A 23796-nucleotide genomic window follows, 5' to 3' on the forward strand; every position below is an offset into this window, starting at 1 on the left:
TTGGGACCCTTACTTATTAATATATTTATAAACAATATAGGGTCTGGGATTAAATATACCATTTCAGTCTTTGCAGATGACACCAAGCTGTGCAGTGGAATAAGGTCTTTACAGGATGTCTCCAATTTACAAGCCAATCTCAATGCACTGTTTAATTGGGCAACTATGAGGCAAATGAGGTTTAATGTTGATAAATGTAAGGTTATGCACTTGGGGGCTAAGAATATGCAAGCATCATACATACTAGGGGGGGTACAACTGGGGGAATCAATGGTGGAGAAGGATCTGGGAGTTCTGGTAGATCACAAGCTTAATAATGGCATGCAATGCCAAGCTGCGGATTCTAAAGCGAGCAAAATCCTCTCTTGTATTAAAAGAGGTATAGACTCCAGAGAGAGAGATATCATATTACCCCGGTACAAATCATTAGTAACACCTCATCTGCAAAATGCAGTTCAGTTTTGGGCACCAATTCACAAAAAGAACATTGGGGAACTGGAGAAAGTGCAGAGAAAGATAACCAAACTGATAAGAGGCATGGAGGAGATCAGCTATGAGGAAAGATTAGAGGAAATGAATTTATTCTCTCTTGAGAAGAGATTAAGGGGGGATATGATCAACATGTATAAATACATCAGTGGTTCATATAGTGAACTTGGTGTTGAGTTATTCACCCTGTGGTCATCACAGAGGACAAGGGGGCACTCTTTACGTCTGGAGGAAAATAAATTTAATCTCCAAATATGAAAAGGTTTCTTTACAGTAAGAGCTGAGAAAATGTGGAATAGTCTCCCTCGAGAGTTGGCTCTGGCCAGTTCAGTGGATATCTTAACAAAAGGCCTGGATTCCTTCCTAGATACACATAATATAACTGGATACTAACATTTCTAGGTAAAGTTGATCCAGGGAATATCCGATTGCCTCTCGGGGTGGGGGGGATCAAGAAGGAATTTAACTTTTTTGGTTAAACTGGATGGACTTTTGTCTTTTTTCAGCCAGACTAACTATGTAAGTGCATGTGCATAAGACTAGTGTTAATTTTTCTCAGCCGGGAGTGAGTTATGGTTTAGTAATTTGTTCGTTCCCCATAAATTTGACCAAAATTTTCCATCCTTGCTCTTTGATTTTGCTTGCTCTGGGCAAACCTGATTGTTGGATCATTCCCTTTAACGCTTAGATAATCGAACATATGCACTGAAAAGGACAATTTTCTAAGGAAATTCTACAGGTGTAAGGCCAGTTTAAGAAGGGAATGCCCCTTACTTTCCTGTAACTTCCTGTAGCATCTTTTCGACTAGAATTTGAGGTAAATCTCCCCAACAACACACAGACAGCAAAAAAACACCCAAAATACTAACTGGGGTTTCAACCATTCCCAATCCCCCCCCCCCCCCCCAAAAGAAAAACAAAAGTTTTGGCTAGAATTACACTTTATTACACTTTAAAGGGCACCTGTAATGATAGATATATGGATCTGCATTTGCTGATGTATGTGCAAACGTGCAGCTTCTGCCTATGCAGCCTTCTTTGTCCTTACCATCATGCCTCTTTGTTTTGTTTGTTACAGATGAATCTTGCAAGCGCTGAAGACAACTCTCCATGTATTCCTGGTACAGAGCAGCAAGATCCTGTGGATCTGGGTTACTTACCCCATGGAACTTCAATGTTTACCGATAAAACAAAGCGACCAGCTGACATCTGCTAGTTTACCAGTGGATCCCTGTTACTTCCAAAGCCAAGAGTTGGAACCAATGAATGGTGGCTTAACCACTTGGCTTGTTACCAGTGATGATCTGGTTACTGTTGAAGCTGTTCAGCTTTTATGCGAAATGATGGGTTCCGTTAAAACTTTTTGCTAAGAATTGGAACCGTTTATTTTTTTCCCTGCAACTTGGTGGCTTACCAACTGTTTTTGGACCTAGCTACACTGTAGTTTTTTGAAGCAGAGCTGGTAACAATGACTTGTTCTTATACATGTGTTAGAGGGGAAATTAGTTATAGATAACTAAGCACAACAAATTAACCTAGTTTTACCGACCATCTCATTCAGTTTAGTTAAACATTTTTTCCAAGCTGTCATCACACATTTAACATATTTAATCTTTCCAGTTAGTAGCCTGCCAGAGTTTAGTTATTAGCAGAACTAGTTATCATTACCAACCACTGAGAGTAGACCTTATAGCTGCTTGCTTTTACATATCTTTTTGCATGCTAGTTATTGTTAGCAATAAAATAAATGAACCATTTGTATTTAGATAGCCAGTTAGTTTAAGCACGCTTCTTACTTTGAAACAAGTTTCCAGTGAACTGTCTTAACTTTACTAGTAAGCCAGGAAAATTGCTGGTTAAACTAGTCAAAGGTACTGGTAAATCGTAAGAATAGTAAATACCACTGGTATAACTTAGTTGGCTGGGGATCATCATTTGCAGCCACTGAACAAAGAACAAATATTGGCTCAGGTTTGTTACACTTTTTAGTGAGGAGACACTGGTTCAAGCTAGTTTACGTTACTAGTTAGTGTTACCGGCGAGTATTTTTTTTTTTCCAACTGCTTTTGTTTTCCCTTTTTTATATATGGATTTTTTAATATTTTTGTATTTTTTCTAAAGACACTGATCAGAAAAGAAGCATTTGCTACCCAGGCTTTAAATTTCAGTATACACTTGAGTGCCAATTCCTGTGTTGATTGGTTGGAGTGGAGATTAGTCATACTATAATGGCTTGTTTCGCTTCAGCTGTATTGAATGTTACCATGTTTTTGTTTTTAGGTTCTTGTTACGTTCTTTTAAATGGAAAATGAGTTGAGGAGTTGTCTGTGTATCGACGGCAGCCATTGTGGAGTCAGTAATAAGCATATGAATATTTGCAGTCTGTAAGCTCAGTAGACTGAGCACCAAGGTGTCAAAAATGGTTTACAGTATAGTAGAATAAGCTGCAAAACACAGAGTTGAAGGCTTAGTGGACATTGCATTTATTTATATTTTCACTTGTAAATGTTACCTACCATTCCTTAGCTCCTTGCAAAGCATTTTAAAGAGACACTGCACTTGCTCATTCTGCAAAGCATACTCACTGATCTATGCTAACTTTAAGCCCTAGTTGTGTTTCTGTAATGCTACCACTTGACTTTCCCTATGTGCAGCCAATCACCAGGGCTGATCTCTCTCATGTGGGCTGTGACATCATTCACTTAAGCTGGGTGCACACTGAGTTTTTTCTTAATTCAACCAGCGGATTGAACAAAAAAAAAAAAATACAGATCCCTGCATCCACACAAACGATGTGGTTGCAGAAATCTCCCCCACTGTGCTATTGTATTCTGACAGCAGCGACTCTCCCCCTGTCAGAATACACTGTTCAGCACTGCACCCATTGGCTGCAGCGGCTGAGTGATCGCTGGTTTGCCAGTAGTACCGTTTGACAAGACTGGTTTCTGTTGAACAGAGAGGACTATACCTGGATCGAAATTCGGCTTCTTCTTTCTGAACCAGCCAAATTTCTATAAGTGTATACCCAGCTTTAGGTAAACTCCTATATTCAAGCTTACCTGGGTTATATTCCTGCAGCAGGAATAACGTGAGAGGGCATCATTGGTTGAGTATACCCTACTCGTTGGGTTGGTGTCTGTGAACACCTGTGTGTGATCCAGGAGAAGAATCGGTAAGCTCACCATTTTCAGTCATCTTTCTTTCCAGTTTGAATGTGATTAATGATATAGAAAGCAGAAGACATGACACATACTTCAGGAAGTACTCTCCCAGCTGCATGAAGGCTGAGCTGCTGCAGGCATTTAGCAAATGCCTGTTGAAGCTTGCTTTAATGCCTACTGAATGCAATGCTCTTCAGATTAGTATTTACAAGGTAAGATTAATACATGCCCTTGTATGATTAGCCCTACATACCTAACATGACAGCATGTCAGTCCTGACTGGACCTGATTTAGGGCTCGTTCACAGAGCACCTTCACTAAAACGGTTAGTTTTAGCATACTGGCTGCTTTTGGTTCAGGGTCAGTGAGTTTTCAGTGTGATGTGCACTCAAGCACAACGCACAGTTTACTTTTTTTGCTTTTAAACCTTTATTTGAAGTGTTACAAAGTGACATTTCTTTAATGCGTCCACATAGCTGTGCATTGTGGTGACACGCATTGCCTTCCACTTTGCTGAGGCAAAATAATTTGTATCTGCATTTTTCCGTAACTCACTACACCACACCAACCAACTGCAGTGAATGGGGCATATAGAAAACAGTTGTTTTCTGTGTACCTTTATCTAGTAAGGAAAAACACAGGTCATCACACTATGTGTAAACGAGCCCTCAAGTTTGATAAAAGTCTATTCAGGACTAAAACAGAACTGTGTTGGCTGAACAAGGCTTTCAAATTTTGTACCTTACTCTGCTGTACTGTGGACTCATTTTAATTGATCTGGTAGCAGTAAGTAATGGACACCGTTTTACCTGCCCTGTTGTATATTGTTGCTGGCACAGGCATAAAACAACATGATGGCTGCTATGGTTTCCTAGGGTCACATACATGTGCATTAAGATCAGACACTTTTAAAAGTTTTAAAGAGCAAGATGCAGTGATTATAAATATAATCCGTTCTATGGCCTTTTGAGCCAAGCTTCTGGTTTCACAGAAGAACACACTGAACAAAATGTCCACAATATAAATATATGGGCATTTACTTAGGCTAGTAACACATAATGCAGGGCTGAAAATTATATTCTACCACAAATGTGGGGTTGATCTTTCTTTTGGGACCAAGAAAATTGTAATGACCCAATGAGGATTGAAAACCTCCCCACTACAGCCAAAAGATCAAATTCCAATTTGGGTAAGCCTGTGTTGTCCACATCAAGCAAATTTCAAGTTGTAGACTCCGAAGGACACCTCCTTTGTTTTTACTGTTTGGCAGAATAAAGTCCAAGCATTGAAACACAGTGGTTCTCCTTGACAACATGGCTGCCTCCAGTGTGTGGCTATGGCAAGTCTACTTTGCACCCCAAAACAAAAAAGGGTGCTTTTCTTGGGCACACCTGACATGATAATACTCCAGCAGAGTTACCTCTGCTTCAGTAATGCACTGTGTTTTGCACTTAATTTGTAATGTTTTAATATATGTATTTGTATATGTTTTGTTATCTGTATTTCTTGGATGCATGAGAATCAGTAAATGGTATCTCTTCTATGTACATGCTGTGAAATCAGACATTGGACTTTTGACTGCCCGGACCTGTTGGGACTTGGAGCATCAGGAGCTGTACAAATTGGGTTTACTGAAGTCTCAGAAATGATAGAGTTCTAAAAGCCCATTTTAACCCTTGGTTTAAATATGCTAAAAACATTCCAGGTACACGAAAACAAAAGGTGTGCAAAATGTTATTTTCTTTGGAATGCAGCCACAGTAGAAAAGCCTGTCTCCTGCCAGCCTGCCAGCTCTGACGGAGTCAGAGTGGGTGTTTACCAATCAGCAGGGAGCATGAACTTTGTTGATTGTTCAGGTATAAGGTTCATTAAAACAGCCAATTTTAATCCTTAATACATTAAAAATCATCCTTGTAACTTTTTTGTAATGCACCTCAATGCATTTGCAGTGTGGTGCGCTGCAGTGAGGGTACATTGTTCATTACTGTAACAGTGTATTGGGGAGCTATTCAAAGTGAAAGGCACTGCAAATCCAAAGCTAAGCAACAAAGAATGTATATGTGTTTTGGTGTTCTGCCTCAAGACTGATGTGAATGTACAATATATATGTAAAAAGCGCTGCGTAAATTATTATACAGGATTTATGTAGCGCCAACAGTTTGCTCAGCGCTTTACAATATACCGGGAGACAATACAGCAACAATACAATTCAATACAAGAGGGTTAGGAGGATCCTGCTCCTTGGAGCTAACAATCTAAGATTGACGGTGCTATATATTAAATAAATAAGAGTAGAGCTTTCAAGGATTCAATCCACTTGCTAGTTTGCATTTAATGGCTTTGCTGACAATTTTTTTTTTCAACATAATTTCTTTACAGCAGGTTCTCAATGCAGGGGGTTTCAACACATTGATATGAAAGAATATATTCAGTCCTGGCTGTGTTTGGTCTGCTTCAGCACAGACACCCAATCTTTCTCTCAGCCGACTGCCTGGCTAGAACGTCTGTCTAACAGGCCAGAATAAATTTCCCATCAGATGGCAGTCTGGTCAGTGCCTGGAGGGAGGAGAGCTGACAATTAAAATAACCAAACACTGAAATTTGGCCGGTCCAGCAAGTATTTGGCCTTCCCTGCTCCATGAAAAAATGTAATCTGTTTAAACTTCTGTTGAAAGGACTTGTCAAAAAATTTTGCAAAGATCATCAGCTGCAGCCACTGATCAGTGTATAGGGACAGCGTTGGGAGTTGCTGTCAGAATACAATTTCTTGTGGGGGATGGAGGAATCTCCATCCATCTCGATTCACCATGTCACCAGCCTTAGCCAAACCATTTGCATACTAGCCTATGCTCTATCCATGTCACTATTAGAGATGATCCTGGCCATCCTCCAAACTCATCTCTCTCCGAACATCAAATTTTCACTTTTTATTTTTACTCCAGCTGTGGGCCAGATAATTCTCTGCCCTGCAGCACATGTAAACAAAGGCTTCATAAGGGCATATGTGCATACAAGGGCACTGATTGCACCAGCATCCCACCCCTATGTTTACATGTGCTGCAGGGTGGGAAATGACCTAGTTCTCAGCTCATTGGCGTAAAAAAAAAATTGTATTTTGATTATTCGGATAAAGGTGAGTTTGGAGGACGCCCAAGCTTTTCTCTAGTCACTATATGCAAATGTACATGGCGACAGAGCATCCATCTGTCAGTGTGCTCAATTAAAGTTTATACATTTGCTTGGAGCTCTTAGTATAGGGTATGGAACATGATATACAGGTGGGAAAATCAAAGAATATTAGAAAGTCCTCATATGATTTACAGCATGTTACATGATTGAGATGTGGAGTTTTGTTTGTTTTTTCATGAATGTGGCGTGGCAGAAATCACAATTGCATCTGAGTTTAATGAAATGAATTATGGGTAGATTGTTTTAACTGGCCTCAGCGCCTCATTTTGTGATAGTTAATGGTCAGGGGATTTTTTAAACTATACACTGAGATAGAATTCTCTTTATTCTTAAAAGCGACTCTGTCACTTCAAAAGGCTTTCTTATACAGAGGTTACCTGTAAAGAACAAGTAAATACCTTTCCTGCTGCCCATGCCGCCAAAAAGAGAAGCCATCCCCTGAAGTCTGTACAGACACCAACACTTCCAGGAGTTTCATTCATCTATCTTCCCCATGGTATTCAGCGGTTCAACCCTCATAACTCCACATCATCGTAGGACACAGTAGTGCCCAGGGGTGGACTGACCATTTGGAAACTCGGGCACTGCCCGAGGGCCCGGGGTCAGTAGGGGGCCCCATGAGATGCCCCTGGTACCTTTTTCATAGGCTTTTTTGAGTTTGGGCAAGGACACAGGGGCCCCATGCTCCCCTATTGCCCGGGGGCCCAATGAGTTGTCAGTCCACCCCAGGTAGTGCCCATATGAGGGTCTTGTTTACTTACATGGAATGCACAGGTGTTCAGTGCATCCCCAAAAAGAGAACCCATCCCCTGAAGCCTGTACAAACACCAACACTTCGAGGAGTTTCATTCATCTATCTTCCCCATGGTATTCAGTGGTTCTTCCCTCATAACTCCACATCATCGTAGGACACAGTAGTGCCCATATGAGGTTCTTGTTTACTTACATGGGATGCACAGGTGTTCAGTGCATCCCCGTGCAGGCATCCCATTCTTGGAAGTTGGGATGCAGCGGCTGCATTCAGGGCTGTGCACCCGCTCAAATGTCAAATTGGGAGCAGCGGCTGTGTCCATACAGCCATTTACATGAATGGAACTACCTGCACGGAACACCTGTGCAGCTAAACACGGCCCTCATACGTGCATTCACTGTAGTACGCCCATGTGAATAAGGCCTCATGCTTCATTTACAACTTACTTCAAGTGTTTCCACCTTTGCAGACAGATTTGAGAACCCCCCTCCCCTATATGTTTATGTTCCCATTCACACAGCATACCTTTTTTTTTTGTATTTCTTATCTTTCTAGTTGTTACTTTGTAGCAGGCTTTTACATAGTCGGCTTATATTGTTCAGAATAACTTGCAATGTGCATATTTAGGGACAGAATGGTTCAACGGTGCGTTAACATACAATGTACCATGCTAGCATTGATATACAGTATATAACCCTTTGTTAGGACAGATCATATGCACACCTAGTTTACAACAGATGATGATCTACTACGCCCTAATTGTAAATCATCATTTTTGGCAAATAACAAATCTATACTGAACGAGAGTGCGTTTCCCTACGCACCATCTGCCCAATTGATGAATCTAAAATATAACCTTTATTCAAATATATAAAAAATGTATGTTTAGCTGCAATTAATGCCTGTTGGAGTGGAATGTACTGCGCACAATATAACTGAATACCATTGCAATTGTTTTCCTTACATCTAAATGGTTGATAACACCAGACCAAAATCAAATACCATACCGTTTTAGATGAAGTGACGGCATACAAGGAGGTACTAGTTTGATCATAAGCCTATCAGCTTGAATATATAATCTCTGTTAAGGAAATGGAGTTACCCCATGGACAAACGAATTGAATAGTATAATCTATCTAGCTACAGCTATGTAGTACGGGTACACTCATCCACGGGTTTCAACGTCAGCCTCTCATGGAAAAGCCCCAAACATCACCATATGCACCAAAAAAACCTCACTGTCTTGAGGAATGCAAATGATGCACTGTAAAAACGCAGTACAGACCTCTCCAAAAAAAAAAAAAAAGAGGGGGGAGAGAGGAGTGAATACCATGTGCATTTAAAAAGTGTTTTGGGAGCACTTTTTGAATGCACATGGTATGGTAATGCACATGGTATTCACTCCTCTCTCTCAAAGATGATGAAGATCTGCCAGTACAGTACAGACTAGGTTAATTATGGTATACATAACTCCCATCTAAATTTCTAAAGTGATACTAAGCCCCCGTTCACACCAGTGCGACTTATCATGCGATCTGACAGTTCCAAATGACAACTCACACCACATTACTGGCAATGGAACTGTTCATGTTGCAGCGATTATGAAAAAGATGTTCCTGCCTACTTTTTGCCAATTTTTTATTGTGACTTGCATAGACTGATGTGCGGCCTTGAAATCGTGCTGATGTATCGCGTTTTGAAAGCTGCACCAATGTGAACTGGTTGTAAAGGCTAATTTTTTTCTCTTTAAGATAACACACATGTGATACCTCCTCTGTGCAATAGTCTTGCACAGAGCAGTCCCAAACCTTCTCTTCTCGGGTCTCCTGCCGGTGCTCCTGGCTACCCCCCCTGCTGAATGCCCTCATAGCATGCTGCTTGCTATGGGGGCACTTGTGCATGCTCACACCTGAGCCCTGCTCTGTGTCCATAAGACACAGAGTGTTGCTCAGTCCTGCCCCCTGCTCCCACCTTATTAGTTGTGATTGACTGCAGTGGGAACCAGTGGCTCCAGCTGTGGTGTCTGAACCAGAGAGGAGGGAGAGAGCCAGGAGAGCCCTCTGTGCTTGTGCACATTGCTGGATCGAGATCAGGCTCAGGTAAGTATAAGGGGGGGGAGCTGCACACTTAGGAACTACTTTAACATTATATAGTAAAGGAAAGCTAGGTAGCATTTTTAGCAAGTAGAAAGGTAAGCAATAATTTAAATTTTATTTTTCAAGTTATGCTGTTCAAATAGGAACATGTAACTAATAATAAGTCGTTTTTGTCCCTTACACTTTAAGTATTATTATTATTATACAGGATTTATATAGCTGTACTGCACAGTATACATAGACATTTTATGTGTGAATACCTGTCAAGTTTTTATTTCTTTGTCTGTATGTCCCCTGGGGAGATTCACCGTATTTTTCTTGTTATCCATTGTCCTCAAGGCAGAAAATGATGGAAATACAAAATTTCACCAATTGCTACCAGAGGGGAGATCTTCCAATGAGGGACATCTGTTCCATTGACAACTGCTTAAGGGGGAAATTCCTCTCACTTTGAGGAAAATTTCTATAACTTCCGGTCTCAGGGATAGAAGAAGAAAGAAAGTTCGGACATAGACAGAAAAGAAATGACAGAGGTTTTAACCCCTTTTCTAATCTATCAAATAAAAAAATGATTACATTTAAACTTTAAAGCATTTAAAAAAAAAAGTATTAATTTTCAGCATATCAGATTTTTTTCAGCCCAGAAAAGGCTAGTCAATCGATGTGGAAAGTAACGACAAGGCAGTAAATTTCCAAGACAGCAAGAGGTTTATTATCAGCTGCAGCTGGGAGCAAATTCAAAATTTGCTCATAAATATAGAGGTTGCAGACTTCTTTTATAATTATCATTAATGTGAAATATATGGGTTAATATGAAATCCTACTACACAATGTAATTAAATGGGGGATATAGCTTGGCCTTCCCCAGTAATAGTGTAATTATGCCCCTGATCCAGAAGAACCTTTCCCACCATGGGCCAAGTTGAGAATTACATCTCAGGTGGCTTCCCCTCCAGGGCTTCCATCAGAAGAGTTCTCTGCCATGTCTATTGCCCCCACAGCTTCCTCCTGCTAGCATGGACATGGGGAATCGGCTCAGGCCTAGACAACATGATACCCTCTACCAATTCTAATTATTCATGTTAGCAAATATAAAAAACTTTCATAAAAGAACTAGGGTTACTGGTAGGGTCAGAACTTCTTACCTTGTCTAATGGGTGGCCACTGCATGCATTGCCTGAGGTGGCATAGAATGTAGCAATACTAAGGTAGATGAGGATGTTTTTACTCAGATGCAAAGAGCAGCTGCCACTTGATTTTTGTATTGTTAATAAAGCAGTATTCAAAGTATTTGTGTAGTCTATTTCTTGTAAACAAAGAAATTGAAGCATGTTACCAACAGAGCATCCAGTACATGATACCATGGTGCTTGCATCAGATGTTTTTACTAGTTTATATGGTGACAACTTCTTCTGGAGCATCCATTTAAAAGCATCCTTCAGTGTCAGCTGGGAGCACTGAATACAGAATTGCTGGCTCTATCTTTTAGCAGGCTAATAGCAGGTTCAGCACTGCTTTTATGCATTTACCACTCCCAAATGTGAACTGCAGAAAGGTTTAGAGACCAACTCCACCTTTTTGTTGCTTTTTGAATCCTTCTTGGTTGAAAAAAAAATGCCTCTAAACAGAACTCACCTCCTGTTCCGGTGCTGCACTCTGCATCTTCCTCTAGACCCAGTCCGCATTCCTCTTTCAGGTTGAACAACGTCCAGTATCATCTACCCCCTTTTTTGAAAACCCAGGCCATAAAGGATCTGCGCCCTGTGGGCACATCACTTAGCCACTCTGTGCTCACAGTAGAAAGCGCAACACTCTGGTCATTCTGCATTGTTCTCTGCATCGAGATCTGCCCACCAGCTCTGTTGGAAGAAATGTGCACCAGCACATTACATGACTGGCCTGAAGACAGCTCCAAATCATTCACAAATATCAGATTTTCATTCAGTAGAAATGCAAGGGGAGGAAGTCTATTCAGCCTAAAGTAAGGCTTTAATGTGTCTCAAGCCAAAATTCTTTCCTGACATGGTAACCACAGTCACTGACTCCAAAATTTAGATTTGTCACCAGAAAATTAGAGGGGAAGGCTTCCAATGGGAAACTTTGTTGCAGTGGCAACCAAGATAGGATTTCCCCTACTTCTTATGAGACAGAAACTGCAAAGAATAACTAAAAGGGGTTTTGTCTTTAGATATGCTTTAACTAGTTTGGCCCAAGAGCAATTTTTTTTTATTTTTTGGACACCTGTAAAAATCTTAATTTTTCACAATAAAATTACCTAAACCCCCAAAATATTATTAATATACAGTATTTATAAAGCGCCAATAGTTCGCTCAGCGCTGTACATTACAAAGGGGGACAGAACATGTGACAGAACAACAACAATACAATGCAAAACGGGGGGATTGAGGGCCCTGCTCTTTCAAGCTTACAATCTAGGAGGTAGGGAATGGGGGCACAGGAGGAGATAGCTGTGGGGGATGGGGTGGTAGGAAGAGTGGAGGAGGTTGGCAAGTTAGCAGGGGGTGGGGTAGGCTTCCCTGAAGAGGTGGGTTTTCAGGGTGCGCCTAGAAGAGAGGAGAGTAGGTGATAATCTGATGGGTTGGGGCAGGGAGTTCCAGAGGATGGGTGACACCCTGGAGAAGTCCTGGAGGCGGGCATGGGAGGAGGAGACCAGGGAACTAGAGAGAAGGAGGTCTTGTGAGGAGCGGAGTGTGCGTGCTGGGCGGTACTTGGATATTAGGTCAGTGATGTAGTTCGGGGCAGTATGGTGGACGGCTTTGTACGTCAGTGTTAGGATTTTGAATTTGATCCGTTGCGCAATCAGAAGCTAGTGGAGGGATTGGTAGAGGGGGGTGGCGGAAATGGAGTGGTTGGAAAGGTGAATGAGCCTGGCAGCCGTGTTCAGGATAGACTGAAGAGGGGATAGCCAGCGGCGAGGCAGGCCAGTGAGGAGGGATTTGCAGTAGTCGAGTCGTGATATGATGAGGGAGTGAATGAGCTGTTTAGTGATTTCTGGGGTTAGGAACGTGCAGATTTTGGCGATGTTGTGGAGGTGGAGTCTGCACGAGCTTGTTAAAGATTGGACTTGGGGCTGGAAGGATAGGTTGGAGTCCAGAATGACACCAAGTACTCTGGCCTGCGGGTTTGATGGTGGCGTTGTTGGATGTGATGGAGAAGTCAATGGGGGGTGGTGTCCGGGCTAGGGAGAAGACAAGAAACTCGGTTTTGGAGAGGTTCAGTTTAAGGAAGTGGAGTGACATCCAGTCTGATATGTCGCTCAGTAGGTGTGTGATTTGGGCGGAGACTGAGGTGGTATATTATCTATTTTCTGAAAGCAGAGGCGCTGTAGAATCAAAGGCGATAGTAGCAAATTTTTATGTCACATAATATTTGTGCTATTTTTATTAAATGCAAATTTTCAGGAAAAAATATAATAAAATTAAATTTTAGTGTAAAAACACACAATATAATAGCCATTTTGGGTTAATACATAAAAGATGAGGTTGCATTGAGTAGATAGATACCAAACATTCCATGTCTTAAAATTGCATGCGCCTGCAATATCGCCAAAAACTATGGTGCCCAAAAATTACCATAAGTGATGCTTTAAAAGCCTTTACAGCTCATCAGTTTAGAGTCAACCAGGAGCTCTTATGCTAAAATTATTGTTTTCCCTCTGATGTTTGCAGCAATATGTTGTGCGGTTTACATACATTCGCACACTCTGGGCTTGCGTTTGCATAGGTGGCTCTGAGGAAGAGGTTGTGTCCTCAAAAACGCGTTAGCCAGTTGGTCATCCAGGGTTCCATCGTATGGACTCAGATGCTGTTTGGATCATACATCTTGTTCAGTTTGACATCCCTGTGTTTTTATTTCTATTGTGAGTATGATACTTACATTGTTCCTTCAATAAATATTTATAAACGTTAATGCACTAGGTCGGTGCGCCCTTTTTTTGTTTCTCCATTTGCATCTAGTGTTTATGGACCACCCCGGTCTGTAGAGGGCAGCAAGAAGTGCATATTCCAGAACATTCCTATTGGGTCTACTGAGTCCATTCCTAGCACAGGAGAAAAGAGCTTGTTGTGTTGGGTTTACATAGGTGTACAGGGCAACAGGGTTATGCCAATTTTTTTTTTATTTTAATATATTTTATTATAATTTTATTTTTTTTACTTTTTTTATGTATTTTTACTAGATTTCTATCACAAGGAGTTAATAAACCCCTAAGTGACAGCATTGGGCAGGTGACAGGTACTCTTTATGGAGACATAAATCTAATAGATCCCAGTGTCTCCCCTGCCCTTCACACCATCTAAATAAGCACAGGTCGGCTTGGTTTGATGTATTCCCTGGCTGTACTGGCCAGGAAATGGTGCATCTGAAACCAGAAGTGACTATCCAATATGATGAATGAAATAAAATCTAAGGCCGTATGACCAGGCTATTGTTAACAAGCTTCAGACAGAACTTCAAACTATTGTTAACTATTTTCAGAAGCTGGCAAAGTAGCTTGGGAAAATCATAAGAAGGAGCCAGGAACTGATGGCTGAAAATTATAATAAAAATATGAATATACAAAAAATCTATTTAATTTTTTCCTTTATTTTTTAGGCCTTAGACAATCATATTTGCACTGAATATCCTATTTTTTTTTGTTTAGTTTGCCACTTTGGAGTTAAAATTTAGCTGGAGTCAGATGGAACAACTTACCAAACCTGCTACAACCAGTTTCAAACTTAAGTGCAATAATGCTGCAATTTGATCCCCAGTCCCCGGACTGAATAATTATATTTATCCCTGAAAGGGTGTGTATCCAATACAGATTGCATCAAGGGCAGTCAAGTGATCCGGCCTGTTCTGCCCATATCTTCGATCATAGAGAGTCAGCTGCTGCTATTAAAATCCTGGAACACAGGAACTACAAAAGCCACAATTAAGATTCATTTTCAGTGCATTCTTACATGAGCCTGCATAGATTAACCACAGTCACATGGACTCAGCACTGAGATGCTTTCTTGTTGGACCTTGTGTGATCATTCAGTAAACCAGTGATGCATATACACTTAATGGCCACTTTATTAGGTACACCTAGCTAGTGCTAAGAAAATCTCCCCCACACCATTACACCACCACCACAAGCCTGACCAGTTGATACAAGGCAGGATGGATCCATGCTTTCTCATTGTTTACGCCAAATTCTAACCCTACCAACTGAATATCACAGCAACCAGTCTGCCTATTCACCTCTGACATCAACAAGGCATTTTTTTTGTCCACACAACTGCTGCCCATTGGATGTTTTCTCTTTTTCGGACCATTCTCTGTAAACCCTAGAGATAGTTGTGCGTGAAAATCCCAGTAAATCAGCAGTTTTTTTAAATACTCAGACCAGCCCGTCTGGCACCAACAACCATGCCTTGTTCAAAGTCACTTAAATCCCCTTTCTTCCCCATTCTGATGCTCAGTTTGAACTTCAGCAAGTTGTTTTCACCCCATCTAGCTGCCTAAATGCATTTTGGAAGTATGGTAAATGTACATATAATCTTATGGTAAGATTGTTGTTGAAATAAATGGACTGGTGACAGGGTCTGAGGTTTCAAGTTCCAGATTGTGGCCTGAAAAGCAATATTTCTTAAATTGGGCTTGAAAATATTCTCTTTAAGGCCTCATTCACAAGGGTGTACATATTCATGCTCCTGTGCAGTCCCAATAATGTCTATTAGGGTGCACAAACCCATGGGACTGCCTGCACACGCATACACAGAACACCGTCCATTTATTCATGGTCCAGTACTGATGCTTACTTGCGCATTGTAGGCGCTTTTGGCTGTGGACACAGGTCAGCATGGGCACCTTGACTGGTCTTCTATGCTTTCCCATACACAACAAACTGCAATGGTTTTCATATTCTGAAACCTTTCTAGCAGAAACAGAATTAACTTTTTCAGCAGTTTGAGATACAGTAGCTTTTCTACTGGATTGAAATACACAGCCAGCCTTCGCTTCCCACATGCATCAGTGAGCCTAAGCCACCCATGGCTCTCTCCTTACACTTGCTTATTTTTTCTTCTTTCAACACATCAACTTAAGGGACAACATGTTCACTTGCTGCCTATTACAGGCATACCTCGGTTTACGAATTTAATGCATTCTCCAGGTTGTTTCGTATTGTGAAAAATTTGTAAACTGAAACACGGTTTCCCATGGCAATGCATTGAAAACCAATTAATCCATTCTGGAGGTCAGAAAAAAGTAAAAAAAAATCTTTTATCTGTTCAAAACTCTTTATAAAGTGCACTTTAAAGACAAATACTGTACAGGGACATGATTAAAAATTTCCAGAATGGCTCCAAAATGCAATGCAAAAACCATTCCAACACCTCCACACTCGATGCCACGTGCTACCCAGACTCCAGCATGCATGGGGTCGGCACTATAAACGTCTCAGGCTCAATTCATCCTGGGGAAACTTGCTTCATATTGTGAAAAAAAATTTGTAAATGCATTGAAAACCAATGAATCCGTTCCGGAGGTCAGAAAAAAGTAAAAAAGTATCTGTTCAAAACTCTTTATAAAGTGCACTTTAAAGGCACGTGGCCAGCACTATAACCTTCAAGGCGCAATGCATCCTGGGGAAACTTGCTTCGCATTGCGAAAAAAAATTTCTAAACCGAGGCATTATTTTCAATGGATTTTCTTTCGTAAACCGAAAATTACGTTAACCGAGGCGTTCGTAAACCGAGGTATGCCTGTATATCCAACCCACTTTCAGATACTATTGTAACAAGATAATCAATGTTATTTACTTTACCTGTCAGTGGTCATAATGTTATGGCGGATTAGTGTGTTTATAGAAACAGACAAAAAAAATGTGTTATTTGCAACAGGGAAAAGACCTGAAAAAAGAAAAACAACACAGCCACTAAATCTCAGGACTGGTAAGCTGTAGTATAGGTTTTTTTTTTTTTTTTTTTTACAGACTGTGTCCCATCAGGGAAATTTCCCAGCTCCAAGGAGCAGGGCCCTCCTAACCCTATTGTATTGTTGCTGTATTGAGCGCTATATTATAAAGCACTGAGCAAACTGTTGGCGCTATATAAATCCTGAATAATAATAATAATAGTTTCTCATTACTTCCTGTCCCAGAGACTCAGCAGGAAGAGGAGATTTCTCCAAAGCGAGGGGATATCCTCTGCTTTCACACTGATCCACTTTTGGTGCTTTCTGCAGTTAAAGAAAAAAAAGAAAGAAAAGCAGCAGCAAATCGCAGCCCTTTAAATCCTATGGTGCTCTCCACATGGATTCGTCCTTCAGTTGCTGTGAAAAAAAAATCCAACATGCTGCATTTTTGATGCATGTTAAGTAAAAAAAAAAAAGACACACCAAAACCGTACCCCTCCATTGAGATGAAAGAAAACCTCAGCAAAAAACTGCATAAAAAACTCAGTGCACCTGTGGGAAGTGCTTTGTTCAGTGGGGAAAAACACAACTCACATGCATCAAAAACGCAAGGCACCGCAGCAAAACCGCATATGCGTTTTTGATGTGTTGTTTCAGCAGAGCAGTGTGAAAGTAGACAGCAGATCAAGATCATTGACACCAGAACAGGATCACCTTTTGGAAGATTTCTCCCTACCTCTTGTTCCTGTGATAACGGAAAATATTGTATTTACCATCACTTTCTATACTGGAGACAATGGTCACCAGGACACATAGGGGTTGATTTACTGAAACTGGAGAGTGCAAAATTGGGTTCAGCTCTGCATAGAAACCATAGAAGTCTTCCAGGTTTTATTGTCAAAGCTTACAGTGCCTTGAAAAAGTATTTATACCCCTTGAAATTTTCCACATTGCGTCATGTTACAACCAAAAATGTAAATGTATTTTATTGGGATTTTATGTGATAGACCAACACAAAGTGGCGCATAATTGTGAAGTGGAAGGAAAATGATAAATGGTTTTCAAAATTTTTTTACAAATAAATATTTGAAAAGTGTGGTGTGCATTTGTATTCAGCCCCCTTTACTCTGATACCCTTAACTAAAATCTAGTGGAACCAAGTGCCTTCAGAAGTCACCTAATTAGTAAATAGAATCCACCTGTCTGTAATTTAATCTCAGTATAAATACAGCTGTTCTGTGAAGCCCTCAGAGGTTTGTTAGAGAACATTAGTGAACAAACAGCATCATGAAGGCCAAGGAAAACACCAGACAGGTCAGGGATAAAGTTGTGGAGACGTTTAAAGCAGGGTTAGGTTATAAAAAAAAATATCCCAAGCTTTGAACATCTCACAGAGCACTGTTCAATCCATCATCCAAAAATAGAAAGAGTATGGCACAACTACAAACCTACCAAGACATGTCCGTCCACCTAAACTGACAGGCTGGGCAAGGAGAGCATTAATCAGAGAAGCAGCCAAGAGGCCCATGGTAACTGTGGAGAAGCTGCAGAGATCCACAGCTCAGGTGAGAGAATCAGTCCACAGGACAACTATTATTTGTGCACTCCCCTAATCTGGCCTTTATGGAAGAGTGGCAAAAAGAAAGCCATTGTTGAAAGAAAGCCATAAGAAGTCCCTTTGCAGTTTGCGAGAAGCCATGTGGGGGACACAGCAAACATTTGGAAGAAGGTGCTCTGGTCAGATGAGACCACAATTGAACATTCTGGCCTAAAAGCAAAAAACACTATGTGGTGGAAAACTAACACTGCACATCAGCCTGACCACACCATCCCTATCGTGAAACGTGGTGGCAGCATCATGTTGTGGGGATGTTTTTTTTCAGCAGGGACAGGGAAGCTGGTCAGAGTTGATGGGAAGATGGATGGAGACAAATACAGGGCAATCTTAGAAGAAACCTGTTAGAGTCTGCAAAAGACTTGAGACTGGGGCGGAGGTTCACCTTCCAGCAGGACAACGACCCTAAACATACAGCCAGAGCTACAATGGAATGGTTTAGATCAAAGCATATTCATGTGTTAGAATGGCCCAGTCAAAGTCCAGACCTAAATCCTATTGAGAATCTGTGGCAAGACTTGAAATTTGCTGTTCACAGATGCTTTCCATCCAATCTGACAGAGCTTAAACTATTTTGCAAAGAAGAATGGGCAAAATGTCACTCTCTAGATGTGCAAAGCTGGTAGAGACATCCCCAAAAAGACTTGCAGCTGTAATTGCAGCAAAAGGTGGTTCTACAAAGTATTGACTCCGGGGGGGGGGGGGGGGCTGAATACAAATGCCCCCCACACTTTTCAGATATTTATTTGTAAACAATTTTGAAAACCATTTATCATTTTCCTTTCACTTCAGAATTATGTGCCACTTTGTGCTGGTCTATCACATAAAATCCCAATAAAATACATTTACATTTTTGGTTGTAACATGACAAAATGTGGAAAATTTCAAGGGGTATGAATACTTTTCAAGCAACTGTAATTGAATAAGCTGAAGTTAGAAGCTGATTGGCTACCATGCACAGCTGCACCCGATTTTACACTTTCCAGTTTTGGCAAATCAACCCCATAGAGAATGTGAACACATTGGGGACACAGTGACCTCTGACTAGATTATAATCTTTTTACTCCATCCAAAACTTAGAAAAAAGGTTTTGGGTTTACTTGCTTTTATTGTTCTCAGATTCTAGGGCTAGGTACTTGATCATGTGATCTCGGCTGATGGGAAGGATTAGTTTTTGATCAGCCGACCTACTGCTCCTCTTGACCTGTGTGATCAGCACTGGAAGGAGCCTGGAGAAGTAGTCCCTCCAGCAAAAGACTTTCAGCCCCTCTATTACTTTTTATGTATCCACCTCAACAAAACTAACATATCTAACATGTAAGTGTAAGTTTCCTTTATCTGTACTTAGACCATCCAGGACGAAATAACGTTTGCTTTAAAGTCCAATCCCTACCTGTGTATACAGTAAATACTTTTCCTTCTCTCCTCTACTACTGTATTCAGCATGGGGACCTGAAGGAAATACCAGGTTCCTCTGGGTATGGAACAACATGTGTCTCACCCCTGACAGCACTGGGCCAATCAGCATTGTCACAGAGTAGTTCATAGCCCCTGACTCTGGCATTTACACAGAACTTTCTTTCCGCTCCTGTTGACTGAATAGACCTGTGGGGGAGTGAAACAGAGAGTTCTGCAATTCCTTCCCTTCTGGTATTTGTTTTGTACTGCATATATTGGCCCCATCTCTTTATAAATAAAGGACGACAATTATAATAATACATTTTGCTCTTTGTATGACATGAGACTTCTGTTGAAAAGTATCAAGGAATCCAGCTGTTTTCAAATATTTTCTCTCCATGCTTAGTCAGAGGCTAAATTTGGGTGACTCACGCATGTAGAATGCGCCTCAAGGTGCTTACAGATGTGTCAATTTATTATGTCAAAACAAGCTTTTTGGAAGAGGTTCACAGGTGATATTGGATTACAGATCACTTGTCTCTCCTGTTAAGCAGAGAAGTCTGCGGTGACATTTTACTTCTGGGATGAAAGCTTGGCTTTGTCATCACAAATGAGAGTCACATATGACATGACACCACTCTTGTACAAGCAGCAGTCGCGTTAGTCTGCATTCTTAGCAGCACAGAGGCTTGTTCACAACAGGTCCATTGATCCATGCAGACCAGAAACCTAAATCCAGGTTTCCTATGACTTCAGATTGTTTGGGCCAAGCTGATGGTAGAGAGGTCCTCAGATGAGGTCATGAGCTTGCCCTCAGTCAATCAAAGGAAACCATGTATTTAAAGCAGATGTAAACCGCAGGTAAAAAACTAAAATAAAAAAATCCCCTGCAAGGAAATGTCAATGTGTTAGTATGCATCACATATTATGTAGGACTTCCCTTAAAACAAAGCTCTCCAGCTGTCACCAATGACAGGGCTTCCATCTTCACCCAGTCTTCCTTCCGGGTTCACGAGCTCTGACCATCTGACTGGCCACAGAACAGTACTCTAAAGGAACAGCACAGGCATGCTGTCGCTTCAGAGCGCATGCGCCGGCTCTAAAAGAAGAGCAAATATCTCCTAAACAGTGCACATGTAGGAAATATTCATTTTACCTACAAATAAGCTTTATTAAAAGCTAACCTGTAGGGAAAAGTTAACATTAAGAGTTTCCTACCACTTTAAACATAAGTACAACTCAATTTTGTTCCAGAAAGGATGGGAATGATTGCAGGCATTTGTATATGTGGAAGACAACGTTGGTTGTGGAGGGTAGTCTTTAACCACTTCAGCTCCAGGCTATTTCTGGCACTTTTTGTTTACATTTTAAAATCTGTATTTTTTGCTAGAAAATGCCCATAGAACCCCCACATATATTTTATTTAAAGCAGAGGCCCTAGAGAATAAATTTGATGGTTTTTGTATTTTTTATGTCAGTTTTTCAAACACAATTTATGGGAAAATATACACTTTTTTAAATTTTATTGCAAAAAAAAACCACAATACATAACCTATTTTTTTTTGGAAAATATTTGGGGATGATGTTCCGCCAAGTAAATAGATATCAAACATGTCAGGCTTTAAAATTGCTCATACATGCATGAGTAAATTTTACTATTCATAGGCAATGCTTTCAAAGTCTTTACGGGTTACCACTTTAGGTTTACAAAGGAGGTCTAGTGCTAAAATTACTGATAATCACGGCCATACCTCACATGTGTCAATCACTGCTTTTGTGCATGCGGAAGCAACGCGTGCTTTCGCCTTTGCACGTGAGCATGGGGGGGGGGGGGGGGGGGGAGTGGTTGGGGTGCCAGGGGCCCATTCATTTTTGTTTTTCATTATTACACACCAAAATTCATACCAGGCTCTTTAGGTCTGGTATGGTTTTTAGTTGGGACCACATAAAAAAAAAAAAAAAGGCATGCGGTCCCTCACGAACTGAGTCTGGTATAGATTTACCATATACAGTACCAGACCCCTAGAATATGTGAGCATATAGCCTGGGTGGCCAAGAAACGGGAGACAAGCATACAGTCCCCCTCTCCCAAATGCCCTCAAAATGGGGGCTGCCTTGCCAGGGGGGGATCCCAGGCAAAGGATCTTATGTTGATAAGGCACAGTGGTTGAGTGGGTCTGCAGGCAAGGGGCTTATTGGAATTTGCAAGCCCCTATTACAAAAAAAAAGGGGGCCCCCAGATTTCACTTTCCCTGCCCCCTACATGAATGATTGAGGGGCTCATTCACAAAAATAAAGTTGATGGTAAATAAACACAAACTTTTTGACAAGTCCTTCAATGCTTACAATGTAAATGCACCATCAGCCACGTTGTCCAGTGATGCAGATCCACATCAATCATGGTGCTGACCCAACAAATGGAAAAAAAAGCACTCGACTCCCAACAAATGTCATCCGCTAGTCCATGCAAAATAAGCAAAGATGCGGGGGTGTTCAGGTGACGGCATTTATCATATTGGAACATGACCATATATGGCCAATGACATTACGGGAAACTCTTATCTCACCTGCCTTCCACTGAAGCTAATGATGCTCAGATCACACTTCATTAGTCTGTTCCCTGGCCACAGAGGCCAAGAAATTGACAGCTGAAACCCAGAAGTGACGTAATGCACACTGCTTCCATGTTAGTTAGGGGAGATCAGTGAAAGAATATTCACTGGTCTCCCTCCCTCTACACCCAGTGACATCCACCATGGGGATCCCTGGCCCCACGAGGGAGGTCGCACTACCAGGGGACACGATCAGGTGGCTGTACAACTGCCAGATCACTTCAAGCTGACAGTCAAATTTGTCAGATGTGCAGGTACAGTGTATCCCCAGTGTGTAAAACCCCCTGCTGCGGATATATGACATACATCAGTTGCAGGGAAAGGCTAAAGTACTGTGCTTCCCTCCCCCCAGCTCCCCTAAGTGAGTTTGCATCAACCCCCAACCCAGCTGCCTACACATCGCTGCCATAGCCTTCCTCGGCGTTTACACCCTATACATACATTTTTGAGTATAGATTTACTTGGTGTCTCAATTGGCCGTACGCCCTTTATCAGGCCTGAAGGTTAGAGTTGCCATCTCATCCCTTTAAACCCGAACACCTATTAATTATACAGGTTCCGTGGTTGATGAAGGTGATAATTAAACTCACTTGGTGCCTTATCTGCATCCAATTAGCCCCAGAACCTGTGTAAAGAATGTGTTCGGTTTTAAAGGGATGAGGTGGCAACCCTAGTGAAGGTGCAGGATGGATGTTTAGCCAAGTCTTTACATATGATCTTATTAATTATGTCCATGCCTGGGCAGCGAGTACCCATATGCTTGAATGCGCAGTATAGCGAGACATCCCACATTCAAATCCAAAGAGTTTTGTTGGACAGGCTGTAAACATTGGAGAAGGCTATGGAAGTGCTATGAAAATAAGTGAGCGCCAAGCTGGAGGAGATTAGTGCAAATTAGTTTAGGAAGGCTAGGAATTGCTATAGTTAGGTAAAGGTGGAGCTGTATTTTAAAAATTCAGCTTGGTGCCAACATACACTTTTTTGGGAATACTAACAGCTGAGCCATGTGACTGCGCAGGCCAGGTATTCCTATCTTTGTGTTCTGGGAGGACAGAAGGTGCCCAACCTATATTAAGCACCTGTGGAAAGTTAGACAGTCAAGGTTACAAAGGATTACAATTAGCTCTGTTTATGTAAACGAAGCATATTTTTTGGATATTATTAGAAGCTAGCTGACGGATTTAGCATAAGAACGATTTAATTTGAACTCTATTACGCCTAAACTCAACCTCATTATGTACCAAACCTTAACCTCACCTATGCAAGCTATGCCTTATTTTCTGGTTCCAACAATTTGCACAGCTACAAACAAGTATTGAACTAGGAGGTTCCCTTTGAAAAAGAAATCAGGAATAATTATCTGTGAGATTCAGTGATTTTCCTAGAATAGAACTGAACAACCTGTTCCAAATATCCTGAGGGTTACTCAGAGACAAAAAGGTGGAGCCCACTAGACTTTTCACCTATTACTTGGGTTTGGGCAAACAACTGTTGTCCAAAGTGCTCACAAGGCAATACACACACAGTCTCTTTGGAGCTTTAACCACTTGCTCTCCTGAGGATTTACCCCCCTTCCTGACCA

At 41.2% G+C, this 23796-nt stretch overlaps 1 protein-coding gene across 1 annotated transcript in view; it reads left to right on the plus strand.

The window, feature by feature from the left end:
* Positions 1–10976, plus strand: part of PPP1R18 (protein phosphatase 1 regulatory subunit 18) — a 70283-nt gene extending 59307 nt beyond the window's left edge. Inside the window, exon 4 of the mRNA XM_089656946.1 lies at positions 1568–10976. Coding sequence (XP_089513072.1) covers positions 1568–1587 — 20 coding nt within the window. The 3' untranslated portion in view covers positions 1588–10976. The remainder of the gene's footprint in view (positions 1–1567) is intronic.
* The last annotated feature ends 12820 nt before the right edge of the window (positions 10977–23796 follow it).

The sequence above is a fragment of the Staurois parvus genome, unplaced genomic scaffold, assembly GCF_062004578.1.
Source record: "Staurois parvus isolate SC_StPar_1 unplaced genomic scaffold, SC_StPar_1.0 ptg000950l, whole genome shotgun sequence".
Taxonomy (NCBI): Eukaryota; Metazoa; Chordata; class Amphibia; order Anura; family Ranidae; genus Staurois; species Staurois parvus.